The sequence below is a fragment of the Bos indicus genome, unplaced genomic scaffold, assembly GCF_029378745.1.
Source record: "Bos indicus isolate NIAB-ARS_2022 breed Sahiwal x Tharparkar unplaced genomic scaffold, NIAB-ARS_B.indTharparkar_mat_pri_1.0 scaffold_94, whole genome shotgun sequence".
Lineage (NCBI taxonomy): Eukaryota > Metazoa > Chordata > Mammalia > Artiodactyla > Bovidae > Bos > Bos indicus.
The window spans coordinates 111,411-132,770 of NW_027223749.1; the positions used below are offsets into that span (position 1 = coordinate 111,411).

At 45.0% G+C, this 21,360-nt stretch overlaps 1 protein-coding gene across 1 annotated transcript; it reads left to right on the forward strand.

Moving 5' to 3' along the window:
- Positions 1 to 1,862: 1,862 nt before the first annotated feature.
- On the forward strand, positions 1,863 to 2,402 carry LOC139182102 (protein FAM209-like). Its single transcript, XM_070785567.1, has one exon. The coding sequence runs from the start codon at positions 1,863 to 1,865 to the stop codon at positions 2,400 to 2,402; it is 540 nt and encodes a 179-aa protein (XP_070641668.1).
- Positions 2,403 to 21,360: the final 18,958 nt, after the last annotated feature.

Here is a 21,360-nt window from a genome sequence, read left to right on the forward strand (position 1 = left end):
CACTTACTATCTTCCAGGAGTAAAGGCCTGGCATACATGATCTCATTTAGTCCTCACAGCAATCCCATGAAGTAGGTACTGTTTTTCCATTTTAAAGTCGGGTATGTGAGGCTCAGAGATGTTAACTAACTTGCCCAAGGTAACACAGTAAGTCGTTAGCATTAGAGTTTACCAGCAGGAGACTAGCTCTAGGATTCTCTATCCTTATCTCTGTGCTAAAAGGCGTTTGAAATAGCACATGCAAGACACACATACCCCCAAGTGGTAGACGTGGATCTCTAAGAGGGAGACACCAGTTTCACCCTTTGGGCTCCATACACGGCTGGCTGTAGGAGGAGACCCCCAAGCAAGCGGACCACTCCAGCTGGGAGTGATTGTGGACAGAAGTGGGCACTTGGATGCTTGGGGGTGGGGTGCTGTGGGAGTATCTGGCTTCCCAATTGGGAAGACTAGGCTCAGGACAAGAGTGACAGACCAACTCTGAATTGCAGAAACACCCAGAGTAGCAGTCACCAACTTCATCGCATCCTTGTGCCTGTGAGGCAGCTACAGGCACAGAGAGGTGCTGAGGCTTGCCTAAGGTCACACAGCTCTCAAGAGGGCAGGTGCAGTGTAGAACCCTGGTCTTCAGGCTCCAGTTCGGTGCTCTTGCTGCCACTCCACTCCACTGGCCCCTCAGGTTCAGTGCACAGCAGTCAGAGGGAAGCCACGTCTTTGTGAGTGAAGCCATTGTCTGGAGGGTGGTTCTCAGTGTTTCCCAGAAACCTGCAGAAGTGGCAGTCTTCAAGTCCCACCCAGGACTGACTGGGGACTGAGATCCAGCAATATGGGACTTTGCAAGCCCTCTAGGTGACCCTGATACACACTCAAGTCTGAAAACAACCGGCCCAGACAGAAAGGCAAAGTGCCAAGTGCTGCAGCCATACACATGCATTCGGACTGTCAACTCGCACAGCACAAAGAAGGGTCGTCTTCCTAGAGAAGGAAGGAACACAGCTCTCAAGCCACACCTGCAGAGCAAGGTCACCTTCAAACACATGTGGCAGTTAGACATGCACAGACAGGGAGGAGGAGTGCAGCCAGTACTTGCTCATCCACAGGTGCATCAGAGACAGTGTAGTTTTGCCAAATCAGCAACTCCCCAGAGATGTGCCAGTTCCACTGCTTGTTGCCCAGGAGGTGCATCCCTGCCCTCTGGGAAATTGCCATGCAGGATCATAGAACCTCTGATCTGGGAGGGATCTTAGAGAGTACCTACCTCATTGCCCACCCCTACTGCATCACTGGTGATGCCCCTGACTTTCCTTCTCCAGAGGAACCTGGCAGGCTACAGTCCATGGGGTGGCAAAGAGTCAGACAGGACTTAGCACTGAGCACAATCATTTTTAGGACAGTGGTAGGCCGCACAAAACATCAGTGGCTCCTAGTTTGTGGCCTCTGGTTTAATATCTTTCTTTCCCACTTGGTTTTCTGCTCCACAGGGGCACATGCCCCTGGTTCTGCTCTGCTCACCACAGTGTCTGGATTCAACAAATGGAAAAATAAAAATAGAAGATGGACCCACCCTCCCAGTAGAACACCAGGTTCAGAAAGAATACACTGGCATGGGGATGGCACTCTGTCACTCCTCGCCTCGTTTTCAATTGCCCACTGGAAATGTCCCCATGTCCCTCTAAACCCTACTCCCGGTTGACCCCTGCAGGCCTCCTTACCCTCTGCCCTGAAGTCATACCCTGGCCACATGGGTTCTGGTGGGGGTGGGGCCCTCTGTGATGTCACCAAGGGCCCAGCCCTGCCTGGTCCTCAGTCTCCAGGTGCCAGCGCAGACCAGCGCACCAGGAGCCACTTGGTCTCAGCTCACGATGCGCTCTGTAATATGGTTATTTTTTTGGCCTACGTTTATCTCGTTTGTCTTTGCCTATGTGTTTTATGTTCTGAGAGATGAAGCCGAAGAACTGCCGTGGATGGTGCCCAGTGGAAGGCACTTCCGCGTTCGGCAGAATCAACCAGAGTATGCCCCAGGCTGGTTTGGGAGCAAGTCGCACTGGCTGTTAATCTTCCTCATGTTTTTGGTGATCCTGAAGTTTCCTGGAGGCGATGACAAAAGTATCGCGGGCACTCCTCCTGGCCGTCAGGGCTGTTCATCTGGCTCTCCAGGAAGAAAGAAGATAAGGGCTTTCCCCTACAAAGACTCTATGTGCGGTGCCTTAACCCAGGTCGAGACGACACTGGTGAACCTTGTGTCCAGGGTCCGGAGTCTGAAACTCACTGCTGCAACCGGTGATCAACGACAATGTCCCAATATCCAGATTCTTGCTGCCGGATGGAATAACATTACGATATATGAGATATGGGACACCCGAGCCCCCGATGAAGTGGATTTTCGCATCAAAGAAGAATAGTTGAGTGTTGACAAACTGTATCCAAACTAATAAAAGTATTTTGCAGCAAAAGGAAAAAAGCTTCTGATATTTTTTATTCGCGCTACAGTTTTACCTTTTCCAGAATGTGGTATAATTGGTATCATGCAGTGTTTTCCAGACTGAGAGACCTGCGTTCGATCCCTGGCATGGAAAGATCCCCTGGAGAAGGGAAAGGCTACCCACTCCAGCACTCTGGCCTGGAGAACTCATGTGCATGTTTTTGTGTGGGCATTAGCTTTCAAATCATTTGGTGAACTATCTAGGAGCAAAATTGCTAGGTCATAGGGTATGACAGTGTTTAGCTAAGTAAGACATTGCTTCCAAAATGACTGTACCATTTTGCATCCCCATTAACAATGAATGAGAGTTCCTCTTGTTCAGCTGAACAATAGCAAGGCTGGCCTATCACCCACCGAAGTACAGAGTAGTACCCCACTCAGGGTGCCCCTTTAAGTGCCTGACACGCTGATCCACAGAGTAGGACCCCAGCAGGGGGGCGGGGACCCTCTATGTGCCGGACATTCAGATCTACAAAGTAGGACCCCACCCAGGATGCCCCTTTAAATGCCTGACGCGCCGATCCACAGAGTAGGACCCCAGTGGGGGCAGGAGGGGGTCCTCTATGTGCCTGACATGGAACAACAGAGAAGGACCCCAGACAAGGGAACTGTCTAAATGCCTGAACCCGCAGAGCTATGGAGAAAGACTAGCCAAAGAGGCCTTCTGATTGCTAGCTACCAGAGGCTCAATAAACAAACAAACAAACAAAAACAAACTCTGATAGGGCCATAACTCCCGTGGCTGAGGCAGTCTGTGTCCCTGCAGATTTGGTGTCATCAGGGTCCCCGTGACCCAAGCAGCTGCATCACCTTCATGTTCAACCCTCACTGGGGCAGAGCTTCCACAGGCTCTGCATCTATGCACACGGTGTCACTTTGGTTGTGTCCACCTCTTTGAGACCCCGTGGGCTGTGGCCTGCCAGGTTTCTCTGTCAGTGGGGTTCTCCAGGCAAGAATACTGGAGTGTATTGGCCAATACTGGTTCCCCATAGTCTTCTAGAGTACTATACCTCCTGCTGCCCTAGCTGCCAACTCACCTGAGTATCTGGTGCCGCCAGAACCCCTGTGACCCAAGCAGCTGCACCACCTCCATACCTGGCCCTCACTGGGGCAGACCCAAGTCCTCCAGTGCAGCCTCAGGAGTAAAGTGCAGTGGACGACCCACCTGCAGAGGTGGAAATAAAACCACAATTGAAACCCAGGGGCAGTGTGGCTAAGGAAGACCCAAAACCATCCCACCAGCTGTACAAGCTGCAGATTAAATCCACACAATCAACTAGGCAGATTCTCTGTCTACGGAATATATAAAAGGACCCTGAGAGCTCCTACATAAGAAAATGTGCTAGTTCTGATAGCTGTGGACATTGGAAGCAAGCAGACACAGGAGTAGGACCAGATTAGAATCTAAGCTGCCCGCATAGCAGGCCAGAGATCAACACAGTGTTGAAGGGCAACCTACGGAGGTGAGGTGGACTGTGTCCCTATGAGATGGCTGGATGGCATCACTGACTCGATGGACGTGAGTCTCAGTGAACTCCGGGAGTTGGTGATGGACAGAGAGGCCTGGTGTGCTGAGATTCATGGGCTCACAAAGAGTCGGACACGACTAAGTGACTGAACTGAACTAATGATCCCGTTGCCATTTACTTTATTGTTTTGGGTTTGAGTTTATACACCCTTGTTGTGTTTCCTGTCTAGAGAAGATCCTTTAGCATTTGTTTGAGAGCTAGTTTGGTGGTGCTGAATTCTCTCAGCTTTTTCTTGTCTGTAAAGATTTTGATTTCTCCTTCATATTTGAATGAGATCCTTGCTGGGAACAGTAATGTGGGCTGCGGGTTATTTTCTTTCATCACTTTAACTATGTCCTACCATTCCCTCCTACCCTGAAGAGTTTCTATTAAAGAAAGATCAGCTGTTATCATATGGGAATCCCCTTGTGTGTTATTTGTTGTTTTTCCTTTGCTGTTTTTAATATTTGTTCTTTGTGTTTGATCTTTGTTAATTTGATTAATATGTCTTGGGGTGTTTCGCCTTGGGCTTATCCTGTTTGGGACTCTTGGGTTTCTTGGACTTGGGTGATTATTTCCTTCCCCATTTTAGGGAAGTTTTCAGCTATTATCTCTTCAAGTATTTTCTCATGGTCTTTCTTTTTGTCTTCTTCTTCTGGGACTCTTATGATTCGAATGTTGGGGCATTTAACATCTTCCCAGAGGCCTCTGAGATTGTCCTCATTTCTTTTAATTCATTTTTCTTTTTTCCTCTCTGATTCATTTATTTCTACCATTCTATCTTCTACCTCACTAATCCTATCTTCTACCTCTGTTATTCTCCTGTTGATTCCCTCTAGAGTGTTTTTAATATCATTTATTGCATTATTCATTATATATTGACTCTTTTTTATTTCTTCTAGGTCCTTGTTAAACCTTTCTTGCATCTTCTCAGTTCTTGTCTCCAGGCTGTTTATCTGTGATTCCATTTTGTTTTCAAGATTTTGGATCATTTTCACTATCATTATTCAGAATTCTTTATCAGGTAGATTCTCCATCTCTTCCTCTTTTGTTTGGTTTGGTGGGCATTTATCCTGTTCCTTTACCTGCTGGGTATTCCTCTGTGTCTTCATCTTGCTTATACTGCTGTGTTTGGGGTGGCCTTTCTGTATTCTGGCAGTTTGTGGCGTTCTGTTTATTGTGGAGTTTCCTCACTGTGGGTGGGGTTGTATGGGTGGCTTGTCAAGGTTTCCTGGTTAGGGAAGCTTGTGTCGGTGTTCTGGTGGGTGGAGCTGGATTTCCTCTCTCTGGAGTGCAATTAAGTGTCCAGTAATGAGTTATGAGATGTCAGTGGGTTTGGAGTGACTTTGGGCAGCGTGTATATTGAAGCTCAGGGCTATGTTCCTGTGTTGCTGGAGAATTTGCATGGTATGTCTTTCTCTGGAACTTGTTGGCCCTTGGGTGGTGCTTGGTTTCAGTGTAGGTATGGAGGTGTTTGATGAGCTCCTGTCGATTAATGTTCCCTGGAGTCAGGAGTTCTCTGGGGTTCTCAGGATTTTTACTTAAGCCTCCTGCTTCTGGTTTTCAGTCTTATTTTTACAGTAGCCTCCAGACTTCTTGATCTATACAGCACCATTGATAAAACATCTAGGTTAATGATGAAAATTTTGTCCACAGTGAGGGACACCTGGAGAGGTACACAGAGTTACATGGAGAAGAGAAGAGGTAGGAGGGAGACAGAGGTCATCCGGATGAGATGAGGTGGGATCAAAAGCGGAGAGAGCAAGCTAGCCAGTAATCACTTCCCTATGTGCTCTCCACAGTCGGTATCCCTCAGAGATCTTCACGGAGTTACACAGAGAAGAGAAGAGGAGGAAGGAGACAGAGGTGACCAGGAGGATAAAAGGGGAGAATCAAAAGGAGAGAGACAGAGCCATTCAGTAATCAGTTCCCTAAGTGTTCTCCACACTTAGGGACACTCCAGAACACACAAAGAGATTCACAGAATTGGGTAGAGAAGAGAAGGGGAAGGGAGGAGATAGAGGAGACCTGGTAGAGAAAAAGGAGAGTCCAAAGGCAGAGAGAGCAATCAGGCCAGGGATCTCGCTCCCAAGTAAAAATGGGTAATGAAGATTGGGTTCTTAAAGGTACAAAATTGATAACAAATACAAAAAAGCAAAGATTAAAAATCTAGAGTAGAGGTTGGTTTTTCAAAAATACAATATTAAAGAAAAAAAAAGAAAACAAAGTCACAAGAATTATAATATATATATATATATATATATATATATATATATATATATATATATGAAGTTTGCTTTAAAAAATAGGGTCTCTCTTTTTTTTGCAAAGTAATAGGAGGTTATAAAAATGAAAATTAAAGGAGTAATATAGGACTTAAAAATAAAAAAATTAAACAATGATAGTAAAAATATATCTAGGACTTTCTCTGGTTTGTTGTGGGCAGTGTGGGATCAGTTCATTTTCAAATAGTTCCTTGATGCAGCTTATATTTCTCAAGAGCTATAGGCCCCTTCCTATGTAGTCTGTACTAACTACAGGGTTTTAATTGCACCTGTCATTTCCACGAGGTTCCCTCTGTTTTAGCTTCTTCTGTTTGCTGGTCTCTTCAGTGTCTAACTTCCGCTCTGACACAAGGCGGCGGTGGTGGACACTTTTTCAGGCTCACTTATTCAGTCGTGCTGTGGGGAGGGAGGGACGCTGCAAACGAATAACACCGGCACATGCTCCCAGTGTCTCAGCCACACTGGCTATGCCCCCGCTCACAGCGTGTGTGCTTTCCCTGTCTACACTGCTTAGGCTCTAGGTTGCTCTGCAGGGAACTGTCTGAGGCCGGCCCTGGGTTGTATGCACTTCCCAGGTCTAAGCCACTTAGGTTCAGGTACTCGGGTATTCTTCAAAGGCGCAGACTCGGTTGGGCCTACGTTTTGTGTCCTTCCCAGGTCTGAGCAGCTCAGGTTACCAGGTGTTTGGCGAGCATGGTCGCTGCAACTTATGGCCTCCCCTGTCCCTGTCACTTGGTTTTCTGGGTGTACAACCGGCGCACATTCTCAGGCGGATGTTAACCATCCAGAATCCCAAGAAGTCTTGGTTAGCAAAGAAACCTGCTTGCAGTTTGGTAGATAATGCCTCTCTGGGGCCGCTATTGCCCGCTTCTGGCTCTGGCTGCCCTCTCCTGCCTTTCACCAGGCAGGGGGATGGGCCGGGCTAGCTCTGCTCAGTCCTTTGTTCTGTGAGTGGGCCTGATGGTGTCTTGCTGCTGCTACTGCTAAGTTGCTTCAGTCATGTCCAACCCTCAGCTACCCCATGGACTGCAGCCTACCAGGCTCTTCTGTCCATGGGATTTTCCAGGCAAGAGTACTGGAGTGGGGTGCCATTGCCTTCTCCAGATGGTGTCTTAGGCTAGGGCTTTTCACGTGGTAGCTATCCCACAGTCCGGTTTGCTATACCAAGTTGGTTCCCTCAGATTGACCTTGGGGCATTCAGGCCCGGTCCTTACTCTAAGCAATGCAGCCCACGCCTCCCTGCCCAACCCCCACTTGCTAGTGGCAGATGCAGGCGTTTGCGCTGCTTCTCCACTGGGGGAATTACGGTTGGGCACGTAATCTGTGGGTTTTAATTATTTACTTATTTTTCTTCCCAGTTATGTTGCCCTCTGTGGTTCCAAGGCTCGCCACAGACTCGGCAGTGAGAGTGTTTCCTGGTGTTTGGAAACTTCTTTCTTTTTTAAGACTCCCTTCCCAGGACGGAGCTCCATCCCTACCTCTTTGTCTCTCTTTTTATCTTTTATATTTTTTCCTACTTCTTTCAAAGACAATGGGCTGCTTTTCTGGGTGCCTGATGTCCTCTGATGGCATTCAGAAGTTGTTTTGTGGAATTTACTCAGCGTTCAAATATTCTTTTGATGAATTTGTGGAGGAGAAAGTGGTCTCCCCGTCCTATTCCTCCGCCATCTTAGGACCACCCCCGCATTTCTATTCTTTCTATCTTTCCTTTCTTTTTCTCACCATATTCGTTAGTTTTGTTTTCATTGCTGTATTCCCCAGTTGGCACCTTGCTTTACTTTTATTTTCCAGTTTGTGCTTTAGTTAGTTTGTTCTTAACTGGTGGATATCATTTTTGGTTTCCTTTGTTCACTAGGTCAATCTATTGTGCTTTATTTTTGTTGGACTGTTTTGATTTTGACTAATGGGTGTATATGTATATGTATATATTCCATTATTTTAATTATTATTTGCCTGATTTTGTAACTGCCATTTGTCTGGGGCTCATCTTTCATTTCTCATTTTTGGGTATTTGTTTTAATCTCTTTTAATGCCATAACAAACTGCCTGTTGAATCTCCATTTCTGGCCAGAGATCAAGCCCTGACCTTTGGAGTGGGAGCACTGACTCCAAGACCCTAGACTACCAGAAAACTCCTAACCCTAGAGAGTATCAAATAGTGAGAACTCCCACAAATGAAACCACTTCAGTACAAGACCTGGCATCCCCCAACCACCAGTAGCACTCTGTGCAGGACACCTCATCCAAACAACAAAGAAGACAAAAATACAAACCCAATCATCAGCAGACAGGATTACCACCTCACTCAGCCTTGCCCATCAGAGAAAAAAAAATACTCAGCACAAATATCATCCTAAATGAAGCTTACACATACCACGGGACCAATCTTAGGAGGGCAGAAACCAAAAGGTAGAAAGAATTCAACCCTGAAGCCTGGGAAAAAGAGATCTCAATCACAATAAGTTTTTAAAAAGTAATGAAAAGTCAGAGAAATACTGCACAAATGAAGGAACAAACTAAAAGCACTAAAGTCCAAATAAATGAAGAAGAGATAGGCAACCTACCTGAAAAAGAATTCAGAATAATGATAGTAAAGATGATAAAAAAAAAAAAAAACCTTGAAAACAGGATGGAGAAAATGCAAGAATCAATTAACAAAGACCTAGAAGAATTAAAGAATAAACATACAGAGAACAACACAATTACTGAAATTAAAAATACTTTAGAAGGAATCAATAGCAGAATATCTGAAGCAGAAGAATGGATCAGTGAGCTGGAAGATAAAATGGTGGAAATGACTGCTGAAGAACAGAATAAAGTAAAAAGAATGAAAATAACTGAGGATAGTCTCAGAGATCTCTGGGACAATATTAAATGCACCAACATTTTGAAAATTTCCCCAACATGGAAAAGGAAATAGTCAAGTGATAAAGAACAATCTCAAGTTGAGTCTATCTGGACTACGTTCCCTGTGCCATGGTAAGAGGAGAGTGAAAAAGTTGGCTTAAAACTCAACATTCAGAAAACTAAGATCATGGCATCTGGTCCCATCACTTCATGGCAAATAGATGGGGAAACAGTGGAAACAGTGTCAGACTTCATTTTGGGGGGCTCCAAAATCACTGCAAATGGTGACTGTTGCCATGAAATTAAAAGATGCTTACTCTTTGGAAGGAAAGTTATGACCAACCTAGACAGCATATTAAAGAGCAGAGACATTACTTTGCCAACAAAGGTCAGTTTAGTCAAGGCTATGGTTTTTCTAGTAGTCATGTATGGATGTGAGAGTTGGACTATAAAGAAAGCCAAAGAATTGATGCTTTTGAACTGTGGTATTGGAGAAGACTCTTGAGAGTCCCTTGGACTGCAAGGAGATCCAACCAGTCCACCCTAAAGGAAATCAGTCCTGAATATTCATTGGAAGGACTGATGTTGAAGCTGAAACTCCAATCCTTTGGTCACCTGATGCAAAGAGCTGACTCATTAGAAAAGACCCTGATGCTGGGAAAGATTGAAGGCGGGAGGAGAAGGGGATGACCGAGGATGAAATGGTTAGATGGCATCACGGACTCAATGGACATGAGTTTGAGTAAACTCTGGGAGTTGGTGATGGACAGGGAGGCCTGGTGTTCTGCAGTCCATGGGGTAGCAAAGAGTTCGGCACGACTGAGCAACTGAACTGAACTGAATTAAGTTGAAGGCTAACCACAATTAGACATTTTTGCCACGATGAACAAAATAATTTTGCCAATTCTCTTGCCACTCTCTAGTTCATTCTGTGATAGTCTAGGCAAAGTCCATCTTCCTTGAAATCACCAAAGATATCAAGTCTGACATTTTGGGACATGGCAATTCTTCTTTGAAACCTATTTTCACAAAGGAAAAAAAAATGTTTCATGTGTTATGAAACAAAATAAGAAGCTTACTTACAATTAGTTCCCCAGTGACTGCATCAAACCCCACATGAATCATATGTTCAAAGTCTGAAGGATGAGAAAGATCGCTATAATCTCTTCAAAAATTTTCTCATACCCTTTCTTTTTCTCTTCTTCTGGGACCCCTATAATTCAAATGTTGGTAGTGCTGGGTTTTCTTTGCTACATGTGGGCTTTCTCTAGTTGCAGCAAGCAGGGGCCACTCTTTACTGCGGTGCACGTGATTTTCATTATAGTTTCCTCCCTTGTTGCAGATCATAGACTCTAGGTGTGTGGGCTCAGTAGTTGTGGTGCACAGGCTTATCTGCTCTGTGCAAGTAGAATCCTCCCAGACCAGGGACCGAACCCACGTCTCCTGCATTGGCAGGCAGATTCTTATCTACTGGGCCACCGGAGAAGTCCCTAAAATTTTTAAATATTTTAACAAATATTTTTCGCAATGACTGTGTGCCAGGCACCTTTCTTAGCCCTTCACATATAATAAATCGTTTTATCTTTACCACAACTGTCTGACAGAAGTAATGTTTTAATTTCCATTTTAGAGATGAGGAAACTGAGGCACAGAGAGGTAAAATAAATCACCTGAGGTTCAACAGCTAGGAAGAGACAGAGTCAGAATTCAGACCCAAGAAGCCTGGCTCCACATCCTGAGGGCTCATTCACTATCCTGTGCCATTCTTGTGACAATACCCTTGGCTTCCCTTTTAAGTTCTAGTCCACAGCGCCCCCTTGCGTTCTATTTATTCCCAACCATTCTGAATAATTGTCCTGCCTATCCCCCACCAAGACTTCCTCCAAGCCGAGTTCCAGAACTGGTAGTCCCTCCCCTCCATCAGGTGTAGCCAAGCTCCCAGGATGGGATCCAAACACAGGTGAGTAATGGTGATGGGCTGAACTCGCAATCATATCTGGCCATTATTTTCCTGGCAGTAAAACTGTCAACTAAAAAATACAGTCACAACCTGAAAGTAGAGAGTTATTTTATTTGGTGGGAATGTTTAGGACTCCAAGCCTGGGAGACAGCATCTCAGTAGCTCTGACAAAACTGCTCAGAGGAGTTTGCAGGAGGGGAAGTCAGGCTATATACAAGTTTGCGACAAGGAGAGCAGGCAGTCTGATCATCAAAGATCAGGTATCAAGTTCAGGAATTTAGCATTCTTTTTTTTTTAATTTTATTTTATTTTTAAACTTTACATAATTGTATTAGTTTTGCCAAATATCAAAATGAATCCACCACAGGTATACATGTGTAAGGGCGGATGCAAGCCTCTGGGCTCGCTGGATTCACTCCCTTCACATGCAGCTCAGCCTTCGGGGGCAATCCTGTGTACTTGTTCACCTTGCTTCTTGCACCCCCAGTTCCTCAGCAATCACAGTGGGGGCGGCAGCATCCCCTGGTTTGCAGTTTTGGAAGCCCTCATTCACATTTGGAGGCCAGAAATCGCTGATGGCTGTGACATTTCTTGTTCATTAATATGGCTGAGGTATTTTCACTTTACAGTCGGATCAGCGGTAAAGAACCCGCCTGCAAACAAGAGCCTCAGGAGACACAAGTTCTATCCCTGGGTTGGGAAGATCCCCTGGAGAAGGAAATGGCAACCCACTCCAGTATTCTTGCCTGGAGAATCCCCGTGGACAGGGCAGCCTGGCAGGATATAGTCCATAGGGTCACAAAAGAGTCGGATAGGACTGAAGCGACTTAGCACGCACAGGGAAGAAGGAGAGGCAGCAGATACAAGAGGAACTTCCAAGGAAAAATCAGCAGTATTGTGAGGCATGAGGAAGTAGAGGCTCCTTCAAGGCCTGAGTGACTGGGCAGGTGAATGGTATTGCCACTCACTGAGATGCGGGTACAGAAGGAAGAGCAGGTGGGCAGGGAAGGTAGTTATAACAGCAGGCATCCATGGCGCATGCATCATGGGCAGAGCAGGCAGACACTGATCACTGTGCTCACTTTACTGAGGAGGGAGTGTGAGGTTCTGAGACCTGAAGAAACTTTCCCAAAGTCACAGAGTGAGTAGCAGGGTTGGATTTGAACCCAGGTCCTTCTGACTACATGTCTGTGCTTTTAACTGGTTGGATGAAAGGCAATCAGCCTATGCTCAGACCCTCTTCCCTTGTTCTGCCTGCTATTTCAACCCTGATTATTGTCTGTCTTCATGCCTCCTGATTTGCTGCCTTTCTAGAACTTTAATTTTCGCTTGGGCTCTGACCCTGGCTGCCAACCTCTCCATGACTCTCAGCCTTTCTTTAATCTTCAGTGTTTAGATAACTGCCTTCCCACTACCCCATCCCCCTGAAGGCCACACTCTCCCCTCTCCCCATGCATGCTTCACCCAGACACATGACTCAATTGACTCTATAGCTTATAAGACCCTTTTCCATTTCCCGTCCAACACTAAGTCTCCATCCCCGGATTCCTGTCTTCTAGTCTCACCCTGTAATGAACAGCAGGGCTGTGACTCAGTTTCTACCGTGAAATTTTGTGTCAAGAGATTGTTGAATTCCATGCTCTGCACGCATGTGAGTGTGTAGAGATTGGTTCCATATACTAGCATTTCGTGGACAGAGGCTGGATATCCCCAACATGCTGGACAGTCTTATATAGTGAAGAATGCCCTGGATTCTGCCTAAATTTTGAATGCCACCACCCCCTACCCAGTTTTTCATGTAGCTGAAAAAAATCTATTTATAATGATCTATGCCTAGAACATAACTCTGCTTTGCACATTAAAGATTTTTTGCATGGTTTGAGTATTTGCTTGAAATTTCCAGGAATACAACTACTGTGTAAATGGAAAGAAAATTGGATTTTGTTTTGTTCAGAACTCTCCCAAGAGTTGTTTACCATTTTTGAAGATCAAGTTGCTGACAGCAATGCTGCTCATGGTAAGGGAGTCACTAATGCAATGCCCTGGAAAGGTCTGTATTTGTAGCATAATTTGCACCTATGGGGTTTCTACACAAAGGTGCACGTTTCTGCCTATTTCCTTAGATCTTCTAATGTGGTGCCACCTGAACCTTTACAGATGGATTAATTACAAACATTTTCCTTTCATTTCTCCTTAACACCATGGTTAGGCCTTTCTGTCTGTCTGTCTCTATGGGTTTCCCTCTGTCTCTCTCTCTCTCTCTGACACACACACATAAATACATAAATTTGTGTATATATTAGATATATTACATTGTCCATGACTTTCCTTGTTTCCTTGATTCACTGTTTTCAGGATAGCAAATTATTTGTTAAAAAGGCAAGCACTTACTAAAGTGCCCAAAGCTGTTTCAAATTCTTTGTATGTATATCTCACTTAATCCTCACAAAAACCGAATGAGGTAAGGCTAATTTACACTTTTATTTTGCAAATGAAGAAACGGAGACACAGAGAGGTAAAGTAATTGGCCAAAGTCACACAGCTGGCAAGTGATGGAGCTGCAAACGGAACCCAAATCTGTTTGACTTCAAATGCAGTGTGCATTCAGTTGCTGGGTATGTGGTAGATTATCTGTCATGCTTCTTATCAGTGTTAGAACGGACTCAGAATGATTCTAAGGGCAATATGTTCCAAAATCTTTGAGGGTTCCTAGAAAAAGTACATAGAGCTTCAGGAGGATGGCAAATACTCTTGTATACATCTGGGTATGTTTGCTTGGAGGCTTCCCTCAAGGCTCAATGATAAAGAATCCACCTGCCAATGCAGGAGATGCAAGAGACACAGGTTCCATCCCTGGGTCGGGAAGATCCCCTGGAGAAGGAAACAGCAACCCACTTCAGTATTCTTGCCTGGGAAATCCCATGGACAGATGAGCCTGATGGGCTGCAGTCCATGGGGTCACAAAAGACTTGGACACAACTTAGCAACTAAACCACAAGAACATGTTTGCTTGCCACTCACATATCCAGTCAACTGATCTGAGTCAAGTTGAATGGTGTCTTATTCCTTAACTGCTTCTTGTATCCAATCAGATTGTATAAGGCCAAAGAGTAGCTCTGTGCCAACCATACTTTCCATTTAAAAAATTACGTACATTATTTGACACAGAATACGGCAATGGGACCAAAGAGGTTCCATCTGGACTCCTAAATCCCTACCCTATCAGCAGCCAGCCAACTTTATAAGACTTGGTGACTACTGAGATACTCACACCTTTGTTTTTCTCAATTAACAAGCTATCTCAGGTGAAAACGCATGTTACGTATCTGCCTTATTCAGAGAAACGGGCCATCCGTCGTGCTTTGTGTAGGTGCAGCCTTCGCACCCCATTGAGAACTACAAAGCTCATGTTCCAGCAGCTCTGACGTCCACCACGAGATGGCAGCGTTCTCCAGGCTTTGAATGACAGAAAAGGCCAGCTTCGTTTAATGCCAGTTTTTCATGAGTCATAGGTCAAATGAACCATCTTTCCTCCCACTAGAAGAATGCCCACATGTTTTCCATGCTGCAGTTTCTGGAAAGGTAACTTGCTTTTGGCAACTTGTTGACATTTGAACAATAATCTGAAGCCGGTTCCGGTACAGCTGGGTCTCCTCTGTTTTAGTACAAATATTCATTGACCACATGCTGCTGCTGCATGTGGACACACACTGCATGTGGACACACACTTCAGTCATGTCCGATTCTGTGTGACCCCATAGACAGCAGCCCACTAGGCTCCCCCGTCCCTGGGATTCTCCAGGCAAGAACACTGGAGTGGGTTGCCATTTCCTTCTCCAATGCATGAAAGTGAAAAGTGAAAGTGAAGTTGCTCAGTCGTGTCCGACCCTCAGCGACCCCATGGACTGCAGCCTTCCAGGCTCCTCCGTCCATGGGATTTTCCAGGCAAGAGTACTGGAGTGGGATGCCATTGCCTTCTCCTATTGAGCACATACTATGTCGCAAGTGCCTTCACTACCGAGGGGCCTGGGTTCGATCCCTGGTTGGGGAACTATGATCCCACAAGCTGCATGGTGCAATGGGGGAGAAAAAGGAAGAAAGTCACCGTCTCATTGGGGACATTGATCCCTGAACAAAAAATTTCTATGATAACATCGTAAGCACTGTGATGGAGTAAGCAGAAATGTGGTACCTACCTCAATCTGGAGGCTCAGGGAAGTCCTTCTGGAACAGGTGACACTGAAAACTGAATTGTAAAGAAAGGGCAGTTAATAGCCAGGGACGAATGTGGGAAAGGGGATTTGAGACAGAGGAAACAGACTGAGCAGGAAGCTTGTGACAGGATGATGTGTGCTGAGGAAGCAGGTGGGAGCTAGTGGGCACAATAAGAGAATATGGAATGAGGTGCAGGGTAGGTAGAAGTGAAGTTTAGAAATGCAACAATGATATCACAACCAGGAACTGATACATAAAACCATGTTCTCTTTCCAACTACCTCTTGAAATAAGACCGTCACAATCTTACCTTGAGAAAGCACAATCTCTTCATTTCTCACAATGTCACGGTGCAACTCAAAATAACTTTGGCAAACATTTATTCAACCTCTACTAAGTACTGAGCACTATGCTAAGAGCTGCTTCGTGCATTGCAATAATCTAGGCGATGGATACTTTGAGGCTATTATTATTCTCATTTTACAGATGAGGAAACCTAGGTTCAGACAGGTTAAGCGACTTGCTCAGGTTCACATAGCCAACAAGTGATGGAGCAGGAATTTGAATTGAAGCATGAATTAAGTACAGAGGAAGTACAGGAAAGAGAGAGAAACACAAATAATGTCAGTAGGCATGGGCTGAGTGACAAGGAGGACTTTCTGACACAGCCAAGGCCCAAGATGGGTTAAGTTAAATGGATAATAATAATAGAGTAGTGAAAACACATAATGTTTTTGAATATGCATAGGCTCTGTACTGTTTCCACTGTTTCCCCATTTGCCATGAAGTGATGGGTCTGGATGCAATGATCTTAGTTTTCTGAATGTTGAGCTTTAAGCCAATATTTTCACTCTCCTCTCACTTTCATCAAGAGGCTCAAGAGGGACATAAGGGTGGTGTCATCTGCATATCTGAGGTTATTGATATTTCCCCCGGCAATCTTGATTCCAGCTTGTGCTTCATCCAGCCTAGTGTTTCTCATGATGTACTCTGCATATAAGTTAAATAAGCAGGGTGACAGTATACAGCCTTGATGTACTCCTTTTCCTATTTGGAACCAGTCTGTTGTTCCATGTCCAGTTCTAACTGTTGTTTCCTGACCTGCATACAGATATCCCAGCAGGAAGGTCAGGTGGTCTGGTATTCCCATCTCTTTAAGAATTTTCCACAGTTTGTTGTGGTCCACACACTCAAAAGCTTTGGCATAGTCAATAAAGCAGAAGTAGATGCTTTTCTGGAACTCTCTTACTTTTTCGATGATCCAACGGATGTTGGCAATCTGATCTCTGGTTCCTCTGCCTTTTATAAATCCAGCTTGAACATCTGGAAGTTCATGGCTCACGTATTGTTGAAGCCTGGCTTGGAGAGTTTTGAGCACTAGTCTACTAGCATATGAGATGAGTGCAATTGTGCAGTAATTTGAGCATTCATTGGCATTGCCTTTCTTTGGGATTGGAATGAAAACTGACCTTTTCCAGTCCTGTGGCCACTGCTGACTTTTCCAAATTTGCTAGCATATTGAGTACAGCACTTTCACAGCCTCATCTTTTAGGATTTGAAATAGCTCAACTGGAATTCCATCACCTCCACTAGCTTTGTTCATAGTGATGCTTCCTAAGGCCCACTTGACTTCACATTCCAGGATGCCTGGCTCTAGGTGAGTGATCACACCATCATGATTATCTGAGTAGTGAAGATCTTTTTTGAATAGTTCTTCTGTGTATTCTTGCCACCTCTTCTTAATATCTTCTGCTTCTGTTAGGTGCCTACCATTTCTTTCCTTTATTGAGCCCATCTTTGCATGAAATGTTCCCTTGGTATCTCTAATTTTCCTGAAGAGATCTCTAGTCTTTCCCATTCTATTGTTTTCCTCTATTTCTGTGCATTGATTGCTGAGGAAGGCTTTCTTATCCCTCCTTGCTATTCTTTGGAACTCTGAATTCAAATGGGTATATCTTTCCTTTTCCCCTTTGCCTTTCACTTCTCTTCTATTCACAGCTATTTGTAAGGCCTCCTCAGACAACCATTTTGCTTTTTTGCATTTCTTTTTCTTGGGGATGCTCTTGATCCTTGTCTCCTGTACAATGTCATGAACCTCCGTCCATAGTTCATCAGGCACTGTATCTAGTCCCTTAAATCTATTTCTCACTTCCACTGTATAATCATAAGGGATTTGAACTTCCAGATGTTCAAGCTAGTTTTAGAAAAGGCAGAGAAACCAGAGATCAAATTTCCAACATCCGCTGGATCATGGAATAATCAAGAGAATTCCAGAAAAACATCTATTTCTGCTTTATTAACTATGCCAAAGCCTTTGACTGTGTGGATCACAATGAACTGTGGAAAATTCTGAAAGAGATGGGAATACCACACCACCTGACCTGCCTCCTGAGAAATTTGTATGCACGTCAGGAAGCAACAGATAGAACTGGACATGGAACAACAGACTGGTTCCAAATAGGAAATGGAGTACGTCAAGGCTCTATATCGTCACCCTGCTCATTTAACTTATATGCAGAGTATATCATGAGAAACGCTGGGCTGGATGAAGCACAAGCTGGAATCAAGATTGCCAGGAGAAATATCAATAACCTCATATATGCAGATGACACCACCCTTATGGCAGAAAGTGAAGAGGAAGTAAAAAGCCTCTTGATGAAAGTGAAAGAGGAGAGTGAAAAAGTTGGCTTAAAGCTCAACATTCAGAAACCGAAGACCATGGCATCTGGTCCCATCACTTCATGGGAAATAGATGGGGAAACAGTGGAAACAGTGTCAGACTTTATTTTGGGGGGCTCCAAAATCACTGCAGATGGTGAGTGCAGCCATGAAATTAAAAGACGCTTACTCCTTGGAAGGAAAGTTATGACCAACCTAGATAGCATATTCAAAAGCAGAGCATTACTTTGCCAACAAAGGTCCGTCTAGTCAAGGCTATGGTTTTTCCAGTGGTCATGTATGGATGTGAGAGTTGGACTATGAAGAAAGCTGAGCGCCGAAGAATTGATGCTTTTGAACTGTGGTGTTGGAGAAGACTCTTGAGAGTCCCTTGGACTGCAAGGAGATCCAACCAGTCCATTCTGAAGGAGATCAGCCCTGGGATTTCTCTGGAAGGAATGATGCTGAAGCTGAAACTCCAGTACTTTGGCCACCTCATGCAAAGAGTTGACTCATTGGAAAAGACTCTGATGCTGGGAGGGATTGGGGGTAGGAGGAGAAGGGGATGACAGAGGATGAGATGGCTGGATGGCATCACCGACTCGATGGACTTGAGTTTGAGTGAACTCCGGGAGATGGTGATGGACAGCGAGGCCTGGCATGCTGCGATTCATGGGGTCGCAAAGAGTCGGACATGATTGAGTGACTCTACTGAACTGAGCTGAACTGAATGGTCTAGTGGTTTTCCCTAGTTTCTTCAATTTAAGTCTGAATTTGGCAATAGGAGTTCATTATCTGATCCACAGTCAGCTCCTGGTCTTGTTTTTGCTGACTGTATAGAGCTTCACCACCTTTGGCTGCAAAGAATATAATTAATCTGATTTTGGTATTGACCATCTGGTGATGACCATGTGTAGAGTCTTCTCTAGAGGGTGTTTGCTATGACCAGTGTGTTCTCTTGGCAAAACTCTATTAGCCTTTGCCCTGCTTCATTCTGTACTCCAAGGCCAAATTTGCCTGTTACTCAAGGTGTTTCTTGACTTCCTACTTTTGCATTCCAGACCCCGATAATGAAAAGCACATGTTTGGGAGGTGTTAGTTCTAGAAGGTCTTTAGGTCTTCATAGAACCATTCAACTTCAGCTTGTTCAGCATTACTGGTCAGGGCATAGACTTGGATTACTGTGATACTGGATGGCTTGCCTTGGAAAAAGAGATCATTCTGTCGTTTTGGAGACTGCACCCAAGTACTGCATTTTGGACTCTCTTGTTGACTATGATGGCTATTCCATTTCTTCTAAGGGATTCTTGCCCACAGTAGTACATATAATGGTCATCTGAGTTAAATTCACCCATTCCAGTCCATTTTGGTTTGCTGATTCCTAAAATATCGATGTTCACTCTTGCCATCTCCTCTTTGACCACTTCCAATTTGCCTTGATTCATGGACCTAACATTCCAGGTCTATGCAATATTGCTCTTTATGGCATCAGTCTTTGCTTCCATCGCCAGTCACATCCACAACTGGGTGTTTTTTTTTTGCTTTCATTTAGTTCAACATTAAGAAAACTAAGGTCATGGCATCTGGTCCATCACTTCATGGCAAATAGATGGGGAAACAGTGGAAGCAGTGACAGACTATTTTGGGGGGCTCCAAAATCACTGCAAATGGTGACTGCAGCCATGAAATTAAAAGATGCTTACTCCTTGGAAGGAAAGTTATGACCAACCTAGATAGAGTATTAAAAAGCAGAGACATTACTTTGCCAACAAAGGTCCATCTAGTCAAGGCTATGGTTTTTCCAGTAGTCACATATGGATGTGAGAGTTGGATTCTAAAGAAAGCTGAGCACCGAAGAATTGATGCTTTCGAACTGTGGTGTTGGAGAAGAGTTGAGAGTCCCGTGGACTGCAAGGAGATCCAACCAGTCCATCCTAAAGGAGATCAGTCCTGAATATTCATTGGAAGGACTGACGTTGAAGCTGAAACTCCAATACTTTTGCCACCTGATGCAAAGAGCTGACTCATTGGAAAAGACCCTGATGCTGGGAAAGATTGAAGGCGGGAGGAGAAGGTGACAACAGATGATGAGATGGTTGGATGGCATCACCAAATCAATGGACATGGATTTGAGTAAGCTCCAGGAGTTGGTGATGGACATGGAGGCCTGTCCTGCTGCAATCCATGGGGTGGCAAAGAGTCAGACACAACTGAGTGACTGAGATGAACTGCCTGAGGCTCTGTACTGAATGTTTTATAAGCATTACCTTATTTAATCTTTACAATAGCCCTATTATCATCCCCATTCACAGATGAGGACACTGAGGTACGGAGAAGGTAACCAACTTGCTCAAGGTCATTGGTTAGTTCATGCCAGGGCCTGGTAGAGCCAAGAGGCCCTGAGTGAGAGGGAGATATGAGCGAGGATATTTCAGCCCAAGGAAACAACAGCAGGACATGAACCGCCACGGAAGGCTGCTAACCCAGAGCCACTTGGGATTGTTAGACGGTAAAGGGACTGAGAAGTGCTCAGGACTGTGATGCTGGGGAGGCCAGTGGGAGCCATATTGTGAGGGACCTCGGGTGCAGCTTAAACTTGACATGTGAGGAGCAGGAGGCCGGGACACACAGGAGACTTGTAAGAGGGGAGGGGTCTAATCTGCCTGAGCTGAGGTCTTTCTTCCCTTTGCCAGCATGTTCAGGTGACTCATGGTGCCACACAAACATCCAGTCAGAGTTCCTGCTTTTTCTAAGTGTGCCTGCTCGTACTTGGAGCGGCTGCATTTCCAGATGCTAACTCTGACAGCTCTGCTCCCAGACAGTGGTCCTCCGGGGAGGGCCCCGGCCCAGCGGCATCAAACCTGAGGCAGGAACTCCGGAGAGTGTGCCTGGCCACTTCTGTTTCCACAGGCCTCCAGGTGATTCTGAGGCACACTAACACTTGAAAACCACCATCTTATACTATTGGTTCAATATTGTGCCTGTGCTTGTGCATGTTGTGTGTGTGTGTGTGTGTGTGAGATGTATTTCCTCTCCCAACTCTGTGAGGTCAGGAGCCAGGTCTTTTTTTGATCACCCCACCTCCTGCCCCCTCCTGCTGTGCACATCCCAGCTCTGGCACTGACTCGCTGCCTGTAAGGCCCTGATTCTTTCCACACCCCAGTTGAACCATCCATAAAATAGGACTAATGAGAATGATAATAATAATATTGATTTCATTTGGTTGTTGAATCAAAAGAGTTAATGCAAGTAAAGCTATTAGGACAGTTTTTCTTGACTCCTCTTAAGTACTCAGTTTTATATATTAGAACCTGGTGTCCAATCAATACTGGATTAAATGAGAGTAGGTCTGGGGTACTCTCTTGTGGCCCAGTGGTTAGGAGTCCATGCTTTCAGTGGTGAGGTC

Coding starts and splice junctions, on each gene's coding strand:
- LOC139182102 (XM_070785567.1), top strand. CDS start 1,863: ATGCGCTCTGTAATATGGTTATTTTTTTGGCCTACGTTTATCTCGTTT.